Source organism: Ranitomeya variabilis, chromosome 2 (genome assembly GCF_051348905.1).
Source record: "Ranitomeya variabilis isolate aRanVar5 chromosome 2, aRanVar5.hap1, whole genome shotgun sequence".
Taxonomy (NCBI): domain Eukaryota; kingdom Metazoa; phylum Chordata; class Amphibia; order Anura; family Dendrobatidae; genus Ranitomeya; species Ranitomeya variabilis.
In genome coordinates this window covers 653736833-653757834 of record NC_135233.1, presented here as the reverse complement: position 1 = coordinate 653757834, position 21002 = coordinate 653736833, and the positions used below count along the sequence as shown (strand labels likewise).

At 44.9% G+C, this 21002-nt stretch overlaps 1 protein-coding gene across 1 annotated transcript in view; it reads right to left on the bottom strand.

The window, feature by feature from the left end:
• Nucleotides 1-19860, bottom strand: part of LOC143807533 (scavenger receptor cysteine-rich domain-containing protein DMBT1-like) — a 430549-nt gene extending 410689 nt beyond the window's left edge. Inside the window, exon 1 of the mRNA XM_077289172.1 lies at nt 19797-19860. Coding sequence (XP_077145287.1) covers nt 19797-19845 — 49 coding nt within the window. The 5' untranslated portion in view covers nt 19846-19860. The remainder of the gene's footprint in view (nt 1-19796) is intronic.
• Between the last annotated feature and the right edge of the window lie 1142 nt (nt 19861-21002).

Sequence of the window (21002 nt, the reverse complement as noted above, 5' to 3'; positions counted from 1 at the left end):
CAACCAATCACAAGCCGGGAGGCTGGACACGCGCGCATTTTAAAATGGGCGCGTGTCCAGCCTCCCGTGACGTCCCGGCTTGTGATTGGTTGCGGCGCGGTCAACCAATCACAAGCCGGGAGGCTGGACACGCGCGCATTTTAAAATGGGCGCGTGTCCAGCCTCCCGTGACGTCCCGGCTTGTGATTGGTTGCGGCGCGGTCAACCAATCACAAGCCGGGAGGCTGGACACGCGCGCATTTTAAAATGGCTTCCCGGCTTGTGATTGGTTGACAGCGACGCAACCAATCACAAGCCGGGACGTCACGGGAGGCTGGACACGCGCCCATTTTAAAATGCGCGCGTGTCCAGCCTCCCGGCTTGTGATTGGTTGACCGCGCCGCAACCAATCACAAGCCGGGACGTCACGGGAGGCTGGACACGCGCCCATTTTAAAATGCGCGCGTGTCCAGCCTCCCGTGACGTCACGGCTTGTGATTGGTTGCGTCGCCCATGTGACTGCGACGCAACCAATCACAAAGCTGGGACGTAATTTTAAAATCCTTAAGGACCTGAAATTACGTCACGGCTTGCTGTGATTGGTTGCGTCGCCCATGTGACTGCGACGCAACCAATCACAAAGCCGGAGCGTAATTTTAAAATACTGAATGACCTGAAATTACGTCACGGCTTGCTGTGATTGGTTGCGTCGCCGCCACATGGGCGGCATGCGACCAATCACAAGCCGGGACTTCACGTAAGGAAAGAAAAGCGCAAATTTTAAACAAAGAACGCTGCCGCTTCCCTCGGTAAGGTGCAGGCTGCGTCGGAGAGGTGAGTATAGCAATATTTTTTATTTTAATTCTTTCTTTTACACATTAATATGGATCCCAGGGCCTGAAGGAGAGTTTCCTCTCCTTCAGACCCTGGGAACCATCAGGAATACCGTCCGATACTTGAGTCCCATTGACTTGTATTGGTATCGGGTATCGGTATCGGATTGGATCCGATACTTTGCCGGTATCGGCCGATACTTTCCGATATCGATACTTTCAAGTATCGGACGGTATCGCTCAACACTAGCCACAACAAACAACTACATCTTCTCGCCCGACCTTCCTATCCCAATTACTAGGGGACCACAGCACACCACTATTGAACCCAGATCAGTGTCAAAAGGTTGTTGGTTGGATAGCGTATAATGCTTCCAGTCATTTTGCCACCACCACCACCACCCTGTCTTCCAGATGATCATGTCTCAGTGGCCATGAGTATGGAATGCATAATCCTCACCCTGATCCTCCTTCCTCCCACCATGCCAAGTGCCCGGAGACATTTGTTCCCACACTTGGACACTCCAAAGAGCTTTTCACTTTTCCATTTATAGATTCGGGCCTCTCTCCCAGTCCACTTGAAGCAGGGCAAGAGGAGATCGCATGTAGCGATGCACAAATATTTGAGCAGCCACAGTTACAAGAAGGTGATGGTGGGAAAGTGTCACAAGAGGTGGACGATGATGAGACACAATTGCCAGAAAGTTAGGAGGAGGATCAGGGTGCCAAAGTGGAAGACAAGGTGGTGTATGATATAGCAACTGACCCAACCTGGCAGGAGGACATGCAGAGAGAGGACAGCAGCACACAGGGAGAGAGAGACATAATACCCCAACAGGCAGGAAGAAGCAGGGTGGTGGCCGCAGACCAAAGGCGGGCAACCGTTCCCCGTAACACCAACACGACGGAAGTTGCCAGTACAACTGTTAGGTCTTCCTGAGTCTGGCTGTTTTTTAACCCCTTCCCGACCTTTGACCCATACGCTGCGTCATGAAAGTCTGTGCCTTCCCGACCTATGACGCAGCGTATGCGTCATGGAGGGATCGCGTCCCTGCAGATCGGGTGAAGGGGTTAACTCCCATTTTACCCGATCTGCAGAGACAGGGGGAGTGGTGCTTCAGCCCAGGGGGGGTGGCTTCACCCCCCCGTGGCTACGATCGCTCTGATTGGCTGTTGAAAGTGAAACTGCCAATCAGAGCGATTTGTAATATTTCACCTAAAAAACTGGTGAAATATTACAATCCAGCCATGGCCGATGCTGCAATATCATCGGCCATGGCTGGAAATACTAAAGTGACCCCCCCCCACACCCACCGATCGCCCCCCCAGTCCTCCGTTATGGGGTCCGGTCCCCTCCGTCCGCCTGCCGGCTCCCCCGTCCTCCTGTCCGCTCCCTCCTTGCTCAGATCCCCCCCCCCTGTGCTCCGATCACCCCCCCCTGTGCTCCGATCCACCCCCCCACCACCCCTTCATACTTACCGATCCTCCCGGTGTCCGGCCGTCTCCTCGCTGGGCGCCGCCATCTTGGAAAATGGCGGGCGCATGCTCAGTGCGCCCGCCGAATCTGCCAGTCGGGAGATTCCTTACAAGTACATTTTGATCGCTGTGGTAGGTTCTATCACAGCGATCAAAATAAAAAAAATAATAAATAACCCCCCCCCTTTATCACCCCCATAGGGACAATAATAAAATAAAGAAATTTTTTTTTTTTTTTCCACTAGGGTTAGGGTTAGAACTAGGGTTAGAACTAGGGGTAGGGTTAGGGGTAGGGTTAGGGGTAGGGTTATGGCATGTGCACACAGAGCGGATCGGCCGCGGATCCGCAGCGGATCGGCCGCGGATCCGCAGCGGATCCGCAGCGGATCGGCAGCGGATCCGCAGCGGATCCGCAGCGGATCGGCCGCGGATCCGCAGCGGATCGGCAGCGGATCCGCAGCGGATCGGCAGCGGATTGGCAGCGGATCGGCCGCGGATCGGCCGCGGATCCGCAGCGGATCGGCAGCGGATCCGCAGCGGATCCGCAACGGATCGGCAGCGGATCCGCAGCGGATTGGCAGCGGATCCGCAGCGGATTGGCCGCGGATCCGCAGCGGATTGGCAGCGGATCCGCAGCGGACTGGCCGCGGATCCGCAGCGGATCGGTAGCGGATTGGCTGCAGATCCGCAGCGGATTGGCCGCTGCGAATTCTAAGCAGTTTTCCATCAGGTTTACAGTACCATGTACACCTAAGGAAAACCAAATCCGCTGTGCCCATGGTGCGGAAAATTCCGTGCAGAAACGCTGCGTTGTATTTTCCGCAGCATGTCAATTCTTTGTGCGGATTCCGCAGCATTTTACACCTGTTCCTCAATAGGAATCCGCAGGTGAAATCCGCACAAAAAAACACTGGAAATCTGCTGTAAATCCGCAGGTAAAACGCAGTGCCTTTTACCTGCAGATTTTTCAAAAATCGTGCGGAAAAATCTCACACGAATCCGCAACGTGGGCACATAGCCTTAGGGTTAGGGTTGGAATTAGAGTTAGGGTTGGAATTAGGGCTAGGGTTTGAAATAGGGTTAAGATTAGGCTTGTGGTTAGGGTTACGGATAGGGTTAGGGGTGTGTTGGGGTTACAGTTGTGGTTAGGGTTGGGATTAGGGTTACGGTTGGGATTAGGGTTAGGATTAGGGTTGGAATTAGGGTTACGGGTGTGTTGCGGTTAGGGTTGTGGTTAGGGGTGTGTTGGGGTTAGGGTTGTGATTAGGGTTATGGCTACAGTTGGGATTAGGATTAGGGGTGTGTTGGGGTTAGTGTTGAAGTTAGAATTGAGGGGTTTCCACTGTTTAGGCACATCAGGGGTCTCCAAACGCAACATGGCGCCACCATTGATTCCAGCCAATCTTGCGTTCAAAAAGTCAAATGGTGCTCCCGCCCTTCCAAGCCCCGACGTGCGCCCAAACAGTGGTTTACCCCCACATATGGGGTATCAGCGTACTCAGGAGAAACTGGACAACAACTTTTGGGGTCCAATTTCTCCTGTTACTCTTGCAAAAATAAAAAATTCTGGGCTAAAAAAATATTTTTGAGGAAAGGAAACACATTTATTATTTTCACGGCTCTGCGTTATAAACTTCTGTGAAGCACTTGGGGGTTCAAAGTGCTCACCACACATCTAGATAAGTTCCCTTGGGGGTCTAGTTTCCAAAATGGAGTCACTTGTGGGGAGTTCCTACTGTTTAGGCACATCAGGGGCTCTGCAAACGCAACCTGATGCCCGCAGAGCATTCCATCAAAGTCTGCATTTCAAAACGTCACTACTTCCCTTCCGAACCCCGACGTGTGCCAAAACAGTGGTTTACCCCCACATATGGGGTATCAGCGTACTCAGGAGAAACTGGACAACAACTTTTGGGGTCCAATTTCTCCTGTTACTCTTGCAAAAATAAAAAATTCTGGGCTAAAAAAATATTTTTGAGGAAAGGAAACACATTTATTATTTTCACGGCTCTGCGTTATAAACTTCTGTGAAGCACTTGGGGGTTCAAAGTGCTCACCACACATCTAGATTAGTTCCTTGGGAGGTCTAGTTTCCAAAATGGGGTCACTTGTGCGGGAGCTCCAATGTTTAGGCACACAGGGGCTCGCCAAACGCGACATGGTGTCCGCTAATGATTGGAGCTAATTTTCCATTCAAAAAGCCAAATGGCGTGCCTTCCCTTCCGAGCCCTGCCGTGCGCCCAAACAGTGGTTTACCCCCACATATGGGGTATCATCGTACTCAGGACAAACTGGACAACAACATTTGGGATCCAATTTCTCCTATTACCCTTGGGAAAATAAAAAATTCTGGGCTAAAAATCATTTTTGAGGAAAGAAAAATTATTTTTTTATTTTCACGGCTCTGCGTTATAAACGTCTGTGAAGCACCTGGGGGTTATAAGTGCACACTATGCATCTAGATAAGTTCCTTGGGGGGTCTAGTTTCCAAAATGGGGTCACTTGTAGGGGAGCTCCAATGTTTAGGCACACAGGGGCTCTCCAAACGCGACATGGTGTCCGCTAACGATTGGAGCTAATTTTCCATTCAAAAAGTCAAATGGCACGCCTCCCCTTCCGAGCCTTGCCGTGCACCCAAACAGTGGTTTACCCCCACATATGAGGTATCGGCATACTCAGGAGAAATTGCCCAACAAATTTTAGGATCCATTTTATCCTGTTGCCCATGTGAAAATGAAAGAATTGAGGCTAAAAGAAATTTTGTGTGAAAAAAAAGTACTTTTTCATTTTTGCGGATCAATTTGTGAAGCACCTGGGGGTTTAAAGTGCTCACTATGCCTCTAGATGAGTTCCTTGGGGGGTCTAGTTTCCAAAATGGGGTCACTTGTGGAGGAGCTCCAATGTTTAGGCACACAGGGGCTTTCCAAACGCGACATGGTGTCCGCTAACGATGGAGATAATTTTTCATTCAAAAAGTCAAATGGCGCTCCTTCCCTTCCGAGCCTTACCATGTGCCCAAACAGTGGTTTACCCCCACATGTGAGGTATTGGTGTACTCAGGAGAAATTGCCCAACAAAATTTAGGATCCATTTTATCCTGTTGCCCATGGGAAAATGAAAAAATTGAGGCTAAAATAATTTTGTTGTGAAAAAAAAGTACTTTTTCATTTTTACGGATCAATTTGTGAAGCACCTGGGGGTTTAAAGTGCTCACTATGCTTCTAGATAAGTTCCTTGGGGGGTCTAGTTTCCAAAATGGGGTCACTTGTGGGGGAGCTCCAATGTTTAGGCACACGGGGGCTCTCCAAACGTGACATGGTGTCCGCTAAAGATTGGAGCCAATTTTTCATTCAAAAAGTCAAATGGCGCTCCTTCCCTTCCGAGCCCTGCCGTGCGCCCAAACAGTGGTTTACCCCCACATATGAGGTATCAGCGTACTCAGGACAAATTGGACAACAACGTCCGTGGTCCAGTTTCTCCTTTTACCGCTGGGAAAATAAAAAAATTGTTGCTAAAAGATCATTTTTGTGACTAAAAAGTTAAATGTTCATTTTTTACTTCCATGTTGCTTCTGCTGCTGTGAAACACCTGAAGGGTTAATAAACTTCTTGAATGTGGTTTTGAGCACCTTGAGGGGTGCTGTTTTTAGAATGGTGTCACTTTTGGGTATTTTCAGCCATATAGAACCCTCAAAATGACTTCAAATGTGAGGTGGTCCCTAAAAAAAATGGTTTTGTAAATTTTGTTGTAAAAATGAGAAATCACTGGTCAAATTTTAACCCTTATAACTTCCTAGCAAAAAAAAAAATTGTTTCCAAAATTGTGCTGATGTAAAGTAGACATGTGGGAAACGTTATTTATTAACTATTTTGTGTCACATAACTCTCTGGTTTAACAGAATAAAAATTCAAAATGTGAAAATTGCGAAATTTTCAAATTTTTTGCCAAATTTCCTTTTTTTTCACAAATAAACTCAGAAATTATCGACCTAAATTTACCACTATCATGAAGCCCAATATGTCACGAAAAAACAATCTCAGAATCGCTAGGATCCGTTGAAGCGTTCCTGAGTTATTACCTCATAAAGGGACACTGGTCAGAATTTCAAAAAACGGCAAGGTCATTAAGGCCAAAATAGGCTGGGTCATGAAGGGGTTAAAGACTCAGCCGATAACCCCAAACAGACCATTTGCTCCACCTGCCAGGCACGCATCAGCAGGGGTAGCAAAACTAGCAACCTGACCACCACCAGCATGATCAGGCACATGGCTGCAAAGCACCCGACTTTGTGGGCTGAACCCCAGGGTACAGGAACAGTGTCTGCAGGTGACACCACTGCTCTTCCGCTGTTGTGCGTGTAAGCCAATCCCCAGTCCATGGTGCATGCGAAGATGCCTCCTGTCCTGAATCTGCTGTTGCACACACTCAGCTAGTACCATCACCAAGCACGTCCATGTCTTTGTCCCATCGCAGCATTCAGTTGTCCATACCCCAGTCCTTGGAATGCAAGCGCAAATACGGAACCAACACCCCACAGGCCACACTACTAAATTCCCACATTTCACGATTGCTTGCACTCGAAATGTTGCCTTTTAGGCTTTTGGAGATGGAAGCTTTCTGCAACATGATGGCGTCAGCCATCACTCGGTACTCCGTCCCCAGCTTCCACTATTTCTCCCAGTGTGCCGACCCCGCATTACACAAGCATGTGTCCCACAATATTAGCTGTGCCCTCAACAATGCAGTTAATGGGAAAGTCCACCTAACTTCGGACACATGGACAAGTGCTTGTGGGCAGCGACGGTACATCTTGCTGATGGCACACTGGGTTAACATAGTGGAAGCCGGGACCCAGTCAGACCTTGGGATGGAACACATCCTCCTGTCTTTGAGGATTGCGAGCCATAGGTCAGTCAGGGTTGCCCCCATAAAGCTCCTGCGACTCTTCCTACTCTTCAGCCTCCATCTCCAAAATTACCACATGAGTCACAATCTGAAAGCACTGCAGCACTGCCTCAGCCAAGCAGCAACAGGCTGTGCTGAAGCTAATATGCTTAGGTGACAAACCAAACAATGCTGAAAAGTTGTGGACAGCTCTGAGATAGCAGGCAGATCTGTGGTTGACACCACTGAACTTACAGCAAGGCATGGTCATGTGTGACAATGGCTGGAACCTCACACACGTGCCATGCCTGGCCTATGTGCTTTACCTCGTGGTTCAAAGTTTTCTCAAAACCTTTCTAGAGCTGCTGGACCTGCTTGTCAAAGTGCACCACCTGTGTGCCCATTTTGGAAAGTCAGCTACAGCTTCTGCCGCCCTTGCTGTGCTTTAGCAGTGTTTGCAGCTTCCGGCTCACTGACTGGTGTGTGATATCCCCACGCGTTGGAACTCTACACTGCAGATATTGGGAAGGATTTTGGAGCAGAAGAGGGGATTTGCTGAATACCAGCATCAACAAGGTCGTCGGTATTCAGTTCAGACTCTACACATAAGAGTTCAGGAGTGGACATGGTTGTCAGACATATTTACCATCCTCCAAAACTTTGAAGACTCCACCAGGATGGTGAGCGGCAATGATGCCATAATTAGCTCCACCATCCTACTTCTCTGTGTTCTGAAATGCTCTCTGCTCACAAATCAAAGAGGATGCATTGCAGGTGGAGCAAGATGAGAAGGAGCAAGGAATCATACAGGGTAATTACACACAGCCCATCCTCATCTCATCCCAACATGGACTGGGTGACAATAAGGAAGAGAAAGAGGAGGAAGAACATGAGCTAGTTTCATGCGCTTTAGATGGTACTACCTGCACAACTGTCATACCGTCTGTTCAGCATGGATGGCCTGAGGACAAGGAGGAGGAGGAGGAGAGCATGGTCAGTCCTTCTCTTGGTGAGGACACAGAAGTATTGCCTTTTAGCAGTCTGGCACGCATGGCTGCTTTCATGTTACGCTGCCTTTCACGTGACCCTCACGTTCTCAAAATGTTGGGTGACAGTCATTACTGGGTGGAGACACTTCTAGACCCATGCTACAAGGAGAACTTTCTATCTCTTTTTCCTGAAGCGGACAGGTCTACTAAAATGTGGCAGGACCAGAAGACCCTTGTTGCGGAATTATTAAAAAAATTCCCATCTGAAAACGCTGGCGGCAGAGGTCACAGTTCGTTGGACAACCAAGGATAACAGGCGAGAGAGACACAACTCCAATCCAGCAGAGGCAAGGGAACACTGGCAAAGTTCTGGGAGAGTTTTCTCAGACCCTCCAATCACACAGGCTCTGAGGCGCGGGGTACTCTCACAAGGAGTGCAAAGTTTGGGAAGAAGCTGAGGGAGTACCTTGCTGACCGTACCAACATCTTCCGTGATTCCTCTGTGCCTTATAATTATTGGGTATCCAAGCAGGACACGTGGCATGAACTGGCTCTCTACGCCTTGAAGGTCCTGGCCTGCCCTGCACCTAACGTTTTGCCAGAGTGGGTTTTTAGTGCCGCTGGTGGAATTATAACTGATAACTGCTTCCGCCTGTCAACTGAAAATGCTGAGAGGCTGACTCTTATAAAAATGAACAAGGGCTGAATTGGGCCAGACTTCTCAACACCATCGAATGATAGCAGCGCAACATAAACTCAAACCCAGTGTCTTTTTTTGGGAGGTCTATTCCCGTGCACCTTTTCACAACCACACATGGGTATACGCTTCCTGATTGTGGCTATTTGCTGTTGTCCTCCTCCTTTTCCTCATCCTCATTCTCCACCACATCAGCAGGGTGACCGTAGTTCATGATGCAACACCCACATCATTTTTTTTAAAGGTTGTTTTGTTTATGATGCCCGTAAAACAATTGTTATACAGAATGTTCCTATGTAACCCCCAGTGGTAAATGTTTGTCAGCCCATACACTTAGTGCATGGGCATTACAAGTATAGGAGACCAGCTCCTTTGTAATATGAACAATTTTTTTATGAGGCTCTCCTCCACGTCTCTTCCAAGTGGCATTGGAGTGCCTCCAAATTTTTAGCATTCCTTGCATTCACTGCATAGGCAAACACTATGGGAGACCCACTTACTAATAATGGGAACATTTTTTCATGAGGCCCTCCTTTACGTCTCTTCCTAGGGGCATTGGAGTGCCTCCAAATTTTTGTCAGCCCTTGCATTCACTGCCTAGTCAAACAGTATTGGAGACCCACTTCATAATAATGGGAACATTGTTTTCATGAGGCCCTCCTGTAAGTCTCTTCAAAGGGGTATTGGGGTGCATTCAAATTTTGGGCAACCCTGCCACTCACTGCATACACAATAACATGATAGGAGACCCACTGTTAACCCTAGAATGCGTGACCATAGAAATCTACACTATTACGTACCTAGGGCCTTTGAGGCCTGTTTTCAAATAACATGGAATAACTCAAAAAAAAATTTTTTTCAAAGTTATTTGAAAGTAAGCATGCATTCCCACTAGCTCTGGGGTCCGCCTTGATGGGATTTCGTAATGGATCTGACCTCCTGGTGACCCCGGCTAAGGCTGGTAGAGCGCGTACCTGGGGCCTCGCAGGCCTGTCAGGTTACTTTTTTATTATTTTCTGTAAAACTACTTTAGTTACAATTTTGAAACTCTAGGTATTCCTCAGCTATATAGTTGTTAGTAATTTCCAGTTGTTCGTATATTTTTATGTTTTAGGCATTTCGTATAGCAACGCTTTTTTTGTGACTACCCCATATTCACGTACCTGGGGCCTTCTAGGCCTGTGTGCAAATAACATGGAATAACTCAAATAAAAATACTTTTCAAAGTTTATTTTAAATTTGCAAAGTAAGGATGCATTCCCACTAGCGCTGATGTCCACCAGGAGGGGATCCATAATGGATCTGACCTCCTGGTGACCTCAGCTAAGGCTGGTGGAATCCCGGCATTCCATCAGCCTTAGCTGGAGTTACCAGGAGGTCAGATCCATTATGGATCCCATTCTGGTGAACCCCAGCGCTACTTGGAACATAGCCTAAGATGTGTATAATTCCCAAAAAAAATTATGTACATAAAACAACAAAAATGTAACTAAACGGGCACGCCCAATATATTCACTCAGTACAATTTTTTATGATGGATACTTTAGCTGGTGGAATATACTCTTCATCCGACAAAGAAATGTCACTGTCTTCATCACTATTGAAAATAATCGCATCAATTTCTTGGACAGTCAATCCCCTTGATGTAGACTGTGCCATTGTAATCTTAGATGTGAGTAAACTAAAATGAAAAGTAAATAATAAAGATTACAATCAGGCTTGTGCACTATACGCTGTGTGTGCTAAGACTTTGTTAGTGTTTGTGTGCTTAGGGTAAAGTACAGCCCCCCTACTCTTACCTTCATCAGATCACTTTCTTGTAAGTGCAGTAGAAGCCTCTGGTTTTGGAGCTCAGAAAGGTTCTTTGTTACAGACCAAAGAAAGCTGACTTCTTCCTCCAAAGTCTCTCCAGCAACTAGGATTTAGGACTAAAGGACCTGTACTGACATCATAATCACGTTACTTTGTGAGGGGAAACTCCCTTCCAGGATCACATTACCGTGTCAGGCAGAATCCACACTCTTCCCAGCAACAGCCATCGACCAATAGTCATAAAGACTGAGTCATAAGTTCTTCCCCAACAACAGTACAGACAAAAAGACTGAGGACTACATGTAAACCAAAGCAGGCCTCAAAGGCCCCAGGTACGTGAATCTGGGGTAGTCACAAAAAAAGCGTTGCTAATGCTATACGAGATGCCTATAACATAAAAATATATGAACAACTGGATATTACTAACAACAATATACCTGAGGATTACCTTGAGTTTCAAAATTCTAACTAATGTAGTTTTACAGATAATAGAAAACAAGTAACCTAGCAGGCCTGCGAGGCCCCAGGTACGCGTTCTAGGGTTAAATAATGGGAACAACAGAACATAGCCGGCTGATGGCTCTATAAGAATAGTGAGGGCCGACTGTTGGCCCTTGAAGAATAGTAAAGGTAACCTGATGGCCTTATAAAAATAGGCTTTGTGACTTTCAGAGTCCCTCCTTCATAAATGAGACAGGATGTGTCTGATGATGTGTCACACACCTCATGGCCTGATAAGGTTGTAAAATGTTAAAATTACATTTCCCAGTGAATGCATTTGTCTTGCTTGAAAGCAATGCTAAAGTTCAAAAGCGCATCAAAAACGCTACGTGTGAACATAGCCCAAGGTGTGGAGGAGTATTTTTGGTTATTTATTTTGCCTTATATACAAGTCATTACCCTGGAAAGGATGTTCCTTAACATATTTCCCAGGAAAATCCATTTTGGTTTTGTTTTTGCATGCTTTATTGTGAGTCTGTAAAAGTGGCGTAAGAATCTGACAACATTGTTCACAGCAGTGACCTGGGAGTCAGAAATGCTCCCAGGGGTCTTCCCCATGTCATTTGAGCACTGTTCCCATAGATTTCCGCAATTTCTAGTCCCTCTGCAGACTGCCGCCACCGGAAAAATTGTCGAGTTTCCCATAGACTTACAATTTGCTTGTTGCTCGGGTCGAGCACCAGAGTATTCCAATTTGCTCCAACCGATCAATGAACACCTGAGGATTTTAGTGCTCGCCCATCACTACCACTAACCCTAATCCCAACCCTAACCCTAACACACCCCTAACCCTAATCCCGACCCGAGCCACATCCCTAAGCCTAAACCTAACCCTAGCCCTAAACCTAGCCCTAACCAAAACCCTAGCCACAAACCTAACCCCAACACACCCCTAACCCTAATCCCAACCCTAACCATAACCCTAAACACAAACCTAACCCCAACACAACCCTAACCCTAATCTCAACACTAACCATAATCCCAACCATAAACACAACCCTAACAATAACCCCAATCCTAATCCTAACTCTAGCCCTAGCCCTAAATTCAGCCCAACTCACTTTAGCCCAACCCTAACCCTAACTTTAGCCCAACTCGCTTTAACTCAACCCTAACCCTAACTTTAGCCCAACTCACTTTAGTCCAACCCTAACTTTTGCCCAACTCACTTTAGCCCAACCCTAACCCTAACTTTACTCCAACTCACTTTAGCCCAACTCACTTTCACTTTAGCCCAACTCTAACCTTAATGGAAAAATGGAAATACATATATATTTTTTATTTCATTATTTTTATCTAACTAAAGGGGTGATAAAAGGGGGTTTTATTTACTTTTTTTGTTTATTTTGATCACTGTGGTTTCCGGGTGCTGGCTGGCAGATCTCAGTTTGTGCACTGCACATGTGCCCACCATTTTCTCCTGGAAGAAGACCCTGGCGGCCTGGGTGATTTCCTGGGGGGATGCAGGGACACCAGAGGTATCGCGGGGGATTGAGGGACCGGGGGACCCTATTTCTCTCTCTTCTGATGTGCGATCACATCAGAGGAGAGAAATTAAATGGGAAATCAAACTTTTTTTTGCGGTCATCTTTATACCATTAATAATGGCGATCTCACCACCGGGGTCGGTAAAAACCAACCTGAATCATGTTCTCTAGGGTATCAGCTACCCCTGGTAGCCAGGGGCCTGGAGAAATTCTGACTCTGGGGAGTGCTATACACTTAAATTTGAGTGCCATTAAAAAGCGGCACTGTGGTTTAAGTACCCTTAACTGTCACCTGTTATGATCTGGTGGCCTAAGAGCAGCATGAGACGTACCCTGGAGAAGGTGGTACCTGTACTGACCGCAGACCCTGAACTTAACACCGCAACTAGAAGTAGCCATGGAATGTACCTAGCGCTCCCTAGACATCTCGACACAGCCGGAGGACTAATTACCCCTAGAGATAGAAAAGGGAAAACTATCTTGCCTCAGAGAAAATTCCCAAAGGATAGACAGCCCCCCACAAGTATTGACTGTGAGAGGAGAGGGAAAAAACATACACAGACTGAAATCAGAATTTAGCAAAGGAGGCCACTTCTAGCTAAATAGAAAGGATAGGACAGAGTACTATGCGGTCAGTATTAAAACACTAGAAAATATCCACCACAGAAAATACAAAAACTCCACAGCTAACTAAAGATATGGAGGGTATATCTGCATCTCCAGAGATACCAGCTTGGCTAAACAAATCCTTATACAGACCAAGCTGGACAAGACAAAAACATGGAAAAGAACTGAACAATAAGGCCACAGCATGTGGACAGCAAAAAATCAAGGCCAGAACTTATCTTTGTTGAAAAGAACTGCAAAGCAGGAGAGACCAGGCAGAGATGTGAATCCTCCAGCAACAATGGACAACTGGCACTGACTAAAGGGTGAAGCAAGACTAAATAGCCCAGTCAGATTTGCAAAAAGTGAACACACCTGATAAATGCTGCGATTCAGAGACAGCAGCGCTACCACTTACAACCACCGGAGGGAGCCCAAGAGCAGAATTCACAACAGTCGCCGTTAAAAGACATATCAGCGGTCGTTAAGGAGTTAAAGATACAAAAAATGGAAATTGCGAAATTTTCTTCCTTTTTTGTCAAAATTCCAATATTTTCACAAATAAATGCATAAAAAAATCAGCCTACATTTGCCAATAACATAAAGTACTATGTGTCACAAAAAACAATCTTAGAATCACTGGGACACGTTAAAGCGTTCCAGAGTTATTACCATATAAAGTGACACTGGTCAGTATTGTAAAATTTGGCCTGGTCAGGGAGGTGAAAACAGGTTTGGGGCTGAAGGGGTTACATATGCATCCAAAAATTTAAAATAATATAGATAAATATCATACCATCAGTCACAACAATCTATATAATAAATATATTGTATCACTTGTGGTGATATATATATTTCTCATCTAGCAAAACAGGGCAGCATTGAGTTATGTTGAAAAAGAACTACTGTAATTGCTACCAAAATGCAAAAGTTACAAAAAAATAGTACTCTAAAGACATAAGCAGTAGCGTAGCTATTGGGGGGCAGAGGGTGCGGGTGCCCCGGGCCCAGTGCACTGAGGGGGGCCCACCCGGAGCTATGCTATGTAACTGTATCGGCGTGCAGAGTGCGCCGATACGCTTACATTCTGCAGCAGAGCAGGGGGAATCGATCTCCGTGCCGCCCGGTGGCTATGGGGCCCCTGAGCATCCGGGGGCCCTGTGCCAGCAGTGGGCCCCCACTCATCATCGCAAGGTCAGCTGTATCAGCTGGATGCCGATACATTGGACCGCAATGATGAGAGAGGAAGCGTTACGCTCCCTCTCCCATCATCCCCCTGTCAGCGTCTGATGCCGACACTGAGAGGGGGTTTCGATGATGTCAGGAGATGAGCGGGCACTTGGAGCAGCATGGGAACAACAACGAGGAAGAGAGGTGAGTATTGGATTTTTTTTTTATCGGGGTGCATTATATTATACTGGCTGCCTAATGGGGTGCATTATATTATACTGCCTGCCTAATGGTGCATTATACTATACAGACTGCCTAATGGTGCATTATATTATACTAGCTGCCTAATGGTGCATTATATTATTATAAACTGTCTGTTTTCACTGTCTCCCAAAGTGACGTGAGAAAACAGTTTAGTAAACTAGTCATTGGCAAAGCAGCTGGGCCTGATGGCCTCAGCCTACGTGTCATCAGAGCATGTGCAAACCAACTGTGTACTGTCTTCCAGCACCTGTTTAACTGGAGCCTTCAATCACAGGGTGTACCAGAACTGTGGAAGACCACTTTTCCAACTTCCCTACAAGACTATCATCCAGTGGCCTTAACATTACATGCTATGAAGTCATTGGAGAGAATAATGCTCGCCTACTTGTGTCCGAGGGTGAGGGCTTTTCCTGACCCCTACAGTTTGTGTACCAGCAGAGATTGGGGGTGGATGATGCAGTAGTGTCTCTGCTACATACAGTACATTCATTCTTGGACAATGATGGAACTGCAGTGCGTGCCATGTTCTGTGACTTCTCAAGTGCTTTCAATACCTTACAGCCGCTCTTAATAGGTAATGAGCTGACTGATATGGTGGTAGATGAGGGGATGGTGAACTGGATAAGCGACTACCTAACAGACAGGCCGCAGTTTGTAAGGATGGGGGAGGTGGTATCTGGCAGCGTACGGAGCAGTGTTGGAGCCCCTCAGGGTACAGTGCTGTCACCCTTCCTCTTCACATTGTATACAGCTGACTTTCAGTGTAAATCAGATTTTTGTCACCTCCAAAAATTCTCAGATGACTTAGTGATTGTAGGGGCATTGTGGGGGGCCGGGGGGAGGAGGAATATAGAAGGGTGGTTTCTGACTTTGTGGATTGGTGCTGGACTAACTGTCTAGAATTAAATGTAAAGAAAACCAAGGAGTTGGTGGTGAGGTATAGAAGGAAAAAGGAGGATTACTTACCGATCAATATTGCTGGCCTGGAGGTTGAGATTGTTGAGAGCTACAAATAATTGGGGGTTCACCTTGACAGTAAACTCGATTGGAGGTGTCATACAGAAAAGGTTTACAAGAAGGGAATGAGCAGACTGTTCTTTCTTCGGAAGCTCAGGTCGTTCAATGTGTGTAGTAAAATGCTGGAAATGTTCTATCAGTCCGTTGTGGCAAGCACCATTTTTTTTGCTATCATATGCTGGGACAGTAGTGTGCAAGTATCTGACGCTAATAAGCTCAACAAACTTATCAAGAAGGCAAGTGCGGCTATTGGCCTCCATCTGGACTCTTTTGAGGAGGTATTGGAGGATAGGATTCAGAAGAAGTGTAGAGATATAATGATCAATAATACACACCCACTATACAAGCTGTTCTTGAAGCAGAAAAGCACAATCAGCAGCCGTCTAATCTTACTAAGGTGCAAGAAGGAGAAATTCAGGAAATCGTTTGTACCTACTGCTATGGGGATGTATAATAATTTTCTTAGAGTGATAGACAACAATGGCTGATTGCAGGTCTATTAATGTCAATTAAGTGACTTATATTCCTGTACTACCCACATTTATTTGATATGTAATGTTGGTAAACTTGTGTAAGATTTGTGTCCTAATATTTTATGTACTGTTGTTTGTATTGCTGCTGTAATGCCGTAATTTCCCCCGGGATCAATAAAGTGTATCGTATTGCATCGTGTAATATACTGGCTGCCTAATGGTGCATTATACTATACAGACTGCCTAATTGTGCATTATATTATACTGGCTGCCTAATGGGGTGCATTATATTTTACTGGCTGCCTAATGATGCATTATACTGTACTGGTTGCCTAACGGTGCATTATATTTTACTGGTAGTGTTGAGCGATACCGTCCGATACTTGAAAGTATCGGTATCGGAAAGTATACCGGCAAATCGGCAGTATACCGGATCTAATCCGATACCGATACCCGATACCAATACAAGTCAATGGGACTCAAGTATCGGACGGTATCCCTGATGGTTCCCAGGGTCTGAAGGAGAGGAAACTCTCCTTCAGGCCCTGGGATCCATATTAATGTGTAAAATAAAGAATTAAAATAAAAAATATTGCTGTACTCACCTCTTCGACGCAGCCTGGACCTCACCGAGGGAACCGGCAGCGTTGTTTGCTTAAAATGCGCGCTTTTACTTCCTTCCGTGACGTCACGGCTTGTGATTGGTCGCGTGCCGCCCATGTGGCCGCTACGCGACCAATCACAGCAAGCCGTGATGTAATTTTCAGGTCCTCAATGCCTAATTCTAGGCATTCATGATTTTAAAATTACGTTCCGGCTTGTGATTGGTCGCGTCGCGGTCACATGGGCGACGCGACCAATCACAAACCATGATGTCACGGGAGGCAGGAGACGCGCGCATTTTTAAAATTACGTCACGGCTTGTGATTGGTTGCGTGCCGCCCATGTGACCACGACGCGACCAATCACAGCAAGCCGTGACGTAATTTCAGGTCCTGAATGCAGAAATAGGCATCAGGACCTGAAATTACGTCACGGCTTGCTGTGATTGGTCGCGTCATGGTCACATGGGCGGCACGCGACCAATCACAAGCCGTGACGTCACGGAAGGAAGTAAAAGCGCGCATTTTAAGCAAACAACGCTGCCGGTTCCCTCGGTGAGGTCCAGGCTGCGTTGGAGAGGTGAGTATAGCAATATTTTTTATTTTAATTCTTTATTTTACACATTAATGTTGTTTCGATACCGATACCCGATACCACAAAAGTATAGGATCTCGGTATCGGAATTCCGATACCCGCAAGTATCGGCCGATACCCGATACTTGTGGTATCGGAATGCTCAACACTATTTACTGGCTGTCTAATGGTGCATTATACTATACTGGCTGCCTAATGGGGTGCATTATACTATACTGGCTGCCTAATGGGGTGCATTATATATTATACTGGCTGCCTAATGGTGCATTTTACTATACAGACTGCCTAATGGTGCATTATATTATACTGGCTGCCTAATGGGGGTGCATTATATTATAATGGCTGCTTAATGGGGGTAATTTATACTGTACGGGCTGCCTATTGGTGCATTATATTATACTGGCTGCCTAATGGGGGTGCATTATATTATACTGGCTGCCTAATGGGGGTGCATTATATTATACTGGCTGCCTAATGGTGCATTATACTCTACTGGCTGCCTAATGAGGGTAATTTATACTGTACTGGCTGCCTAATGGGGGTGCATTATACTGTACTGGTTTCCTAATGGGGATGCATTATACTGTACTGGTTGCCTAATGGGGGTGCATTATACTGTACAGGCTGCCTATGGGGGTGAATTATAATATACAGGCTACCTATGGAAGTGCATAATACTTAACAGACCTATTGGGATAGAATTATACTATACAGGCCTATGGGGAGATCATTACACTATACAGGCCTATGGGGGTGTATTACACTATACCGGCATATGGGGAGTGCATTACACTATACAGGCCTATGGGGAGAACATTTTACTATACTGGCCTATGGGGGGTGCATTGCATTATGCAGGCCTATGGGGAGAGCATTACACTACAGAGGCATCATGTTATGTGTACGAGAGTGTCATGCTGTGTATAGGGGAGCTGTACAGGGGGGAGACTCGGGACATTCAATGTTAAGTGGGCCCTTATTTTTATACTCAGGTTACTGCAACTATCAAAGGGGCACACTGGTCACTAAAATATGCACACTGTTTTCTAGGGCACTTGCACCCTGTATTACTATATTATAGTGGGTTGCTTTAGAATTTAGAGGGCACAGAGAACCACACAGCAGGTGCAGTAATAGGGAAACATACGGCAGTAGCATTGGGGTACCAGTAGGATGAGGAGTTTGTGAAGGTTGGGAATAGATGGTGACGTGCTGAAAATATGAGAAGTAAAATGTGTCTTTGTTGTATTCTCTGCAGCCGAGTCCTGGGTGGAAGAAGTTGTGTTGGTCTGGGCCAGATGGAAAAGACCGGAAAAGTGAATGATTTCATCAGAAAGAACGTCAGCGGTAAGTCATTATCTGTAACTGTGCTGTAACCTCTTACATGTTCTGCAGGACTGGTATCTACCACTGATCATATGGCAGTAATATCTATGTTGGTCGTTACATAGTGATTATTTTCAGTAACAGCGCGGTCATCTGCTGAGGTTCTCCTCCACTATTAGGGTGCGTCACCCAGTTGTAATCAAGGTTACCTGGTTAGGGGCCCACTCAGAAGCTTCGCCCCCCCTGAACCAAAACCCTAGCTACGCCTCTGCATAAGGATCTTATATTGTAAACCCCAATGGGCACAGTGATGATATCTGTAAAGTGCTGCATAATATGATTGTGCTAAATAGGCAAAGCATAGCAAAGAAATAATAACAAGATGGGATATAGCATTTGTTTGTGTAAAATGAGGTTATTATGTATTACTTATTGACAGTATATATTATAATTTGTGGATATATTTTAGTCTAACTCTTGAGACCAACACAGATTCCAAAAGCAGGACTCTGAAATTATCTAATTTAATGGAGGGGTGCACACCACATGCACACCACCATTCCACTCATTCTTGAGTACCTTTTAATAGGTGATAACTTTTGGGAATATACGTATTGCGAATACCCATTAAGTTTAAGCATGATGACTTTTATATAATGATCAGAAAGGTCCATCTAGATCAGTTTGTCTCACCCGTCCTGTTATTAATTGGTTTATTTTTCTGTAATACAGGCAAAAATGTATACATTTTTACTTTTTTAACACATGGTCACCCAGAAGCTAATAAATGTGTTTTTAACGTATCTTGACACAATTATATGCTATTTTTCTTCATAATTATCTCAAACTGGCAATACAACATTTATCTGATCAAGCATTTATTAATGCAATAATATTTATGGTAGTTTATGTTAATTTCAAATAAATATACTTTGTACCAGAAAAGACTGAAAAAATGAGCTTTGGTTCATCTACCTATACAGTATATAACATACATAGCTCGATAATAGAATAGTTACACATTATAGTGATGTATATGTATCTAATTGAAGTAAGATCAAAATTAATCAGCCACAGTTCATTACCTGATAGGAGTAGAGTACCAACAAGAGGAAGTAGTATGACAGTTCCCATTGTGTCCCACTTCACTTCAATGGTTGTGCCTTTGCCTTTTATAGATGCTGGAAGCTACAAGGTCTCATGTAATTATGACACAATCGGCCACACCTTTTCTTTCAGGAACAAGGTTAGTGAATTATCTTCTAAGAGTAACTATCATATTATAAAGTTTTCAATGCACATTTGCAACTCTGTACTTTAGACTAAAAAAGAATTTTATATCTTTTTTGTATAATTGATTGATTATAGTTAATATTTGCCTACATCCGATTAATTATTAATTAACAGGAACTAATAAGTAAGTTAATTCTTTATTACTAGAAAACATGCAGTCAGGAAATTTTTTTCTAGATCATTATTTTATACCTAGGCTCTAGGGCATTTAAAGAAAGCCTGTCTGTAGTTCATGGTGTCCATATACTTGTGTGCACAATTATTAGACTATTTGTATTTGTAATAATTAATTTTCGCATGAACAAATGCAGTCAGTCAGTCCAAAAGGTTAACAAATATGAATATTTAAGCAAGCAAAAGTTAGGTTTTTCTTTCTTAGGATAAGATATCTGTGTGTATAATTATTGGACATCTATTAATATACAGAATTATTATGCAACTAAATGAAAAATGTACGGTAAGTTTTCTTATCTCAATTGCTTATTTTCATCCATTAAAGTGAGAATAATAGCCAAATAACTAAAAATGTGCAAAAAGGCATTTCTGACATTTCCATAAAAAAATATTGGTGACCAATATAGCCACTTTTCTTTTCAATAAAATTTAAAAGCCTTTGATCCATTGGGTCTGTCAATGTCATAACTGTTGACAATCAAATGTTTGGGCAGCATCAATCCCAGCCTCGCAAACACTGTTCAGAAAGGTATACTGTTGTTTTTTAACCTCAAATCTCACATTTAACAAGTTCTCAACAAGGTTTAGGTCAGGTGAGGAAGGGACCATGTCATTATTCTTTCATATTTAAGGCCTTTACTAGCAGCCAAGCAGTGGATAACTTCCATTAGGAACAGAATTTTTTAAATTGAGGACCAATAAAGATCTGGAAAAGGGGGAAGGGACCTCCAGTAATTTTTTATCAATGGATACGAGAAACTAAGAAATGCGATGTGGCCTCAAATGGAGTAAACAAAAGAAGTTTCAGGAACAGATCATTCTCC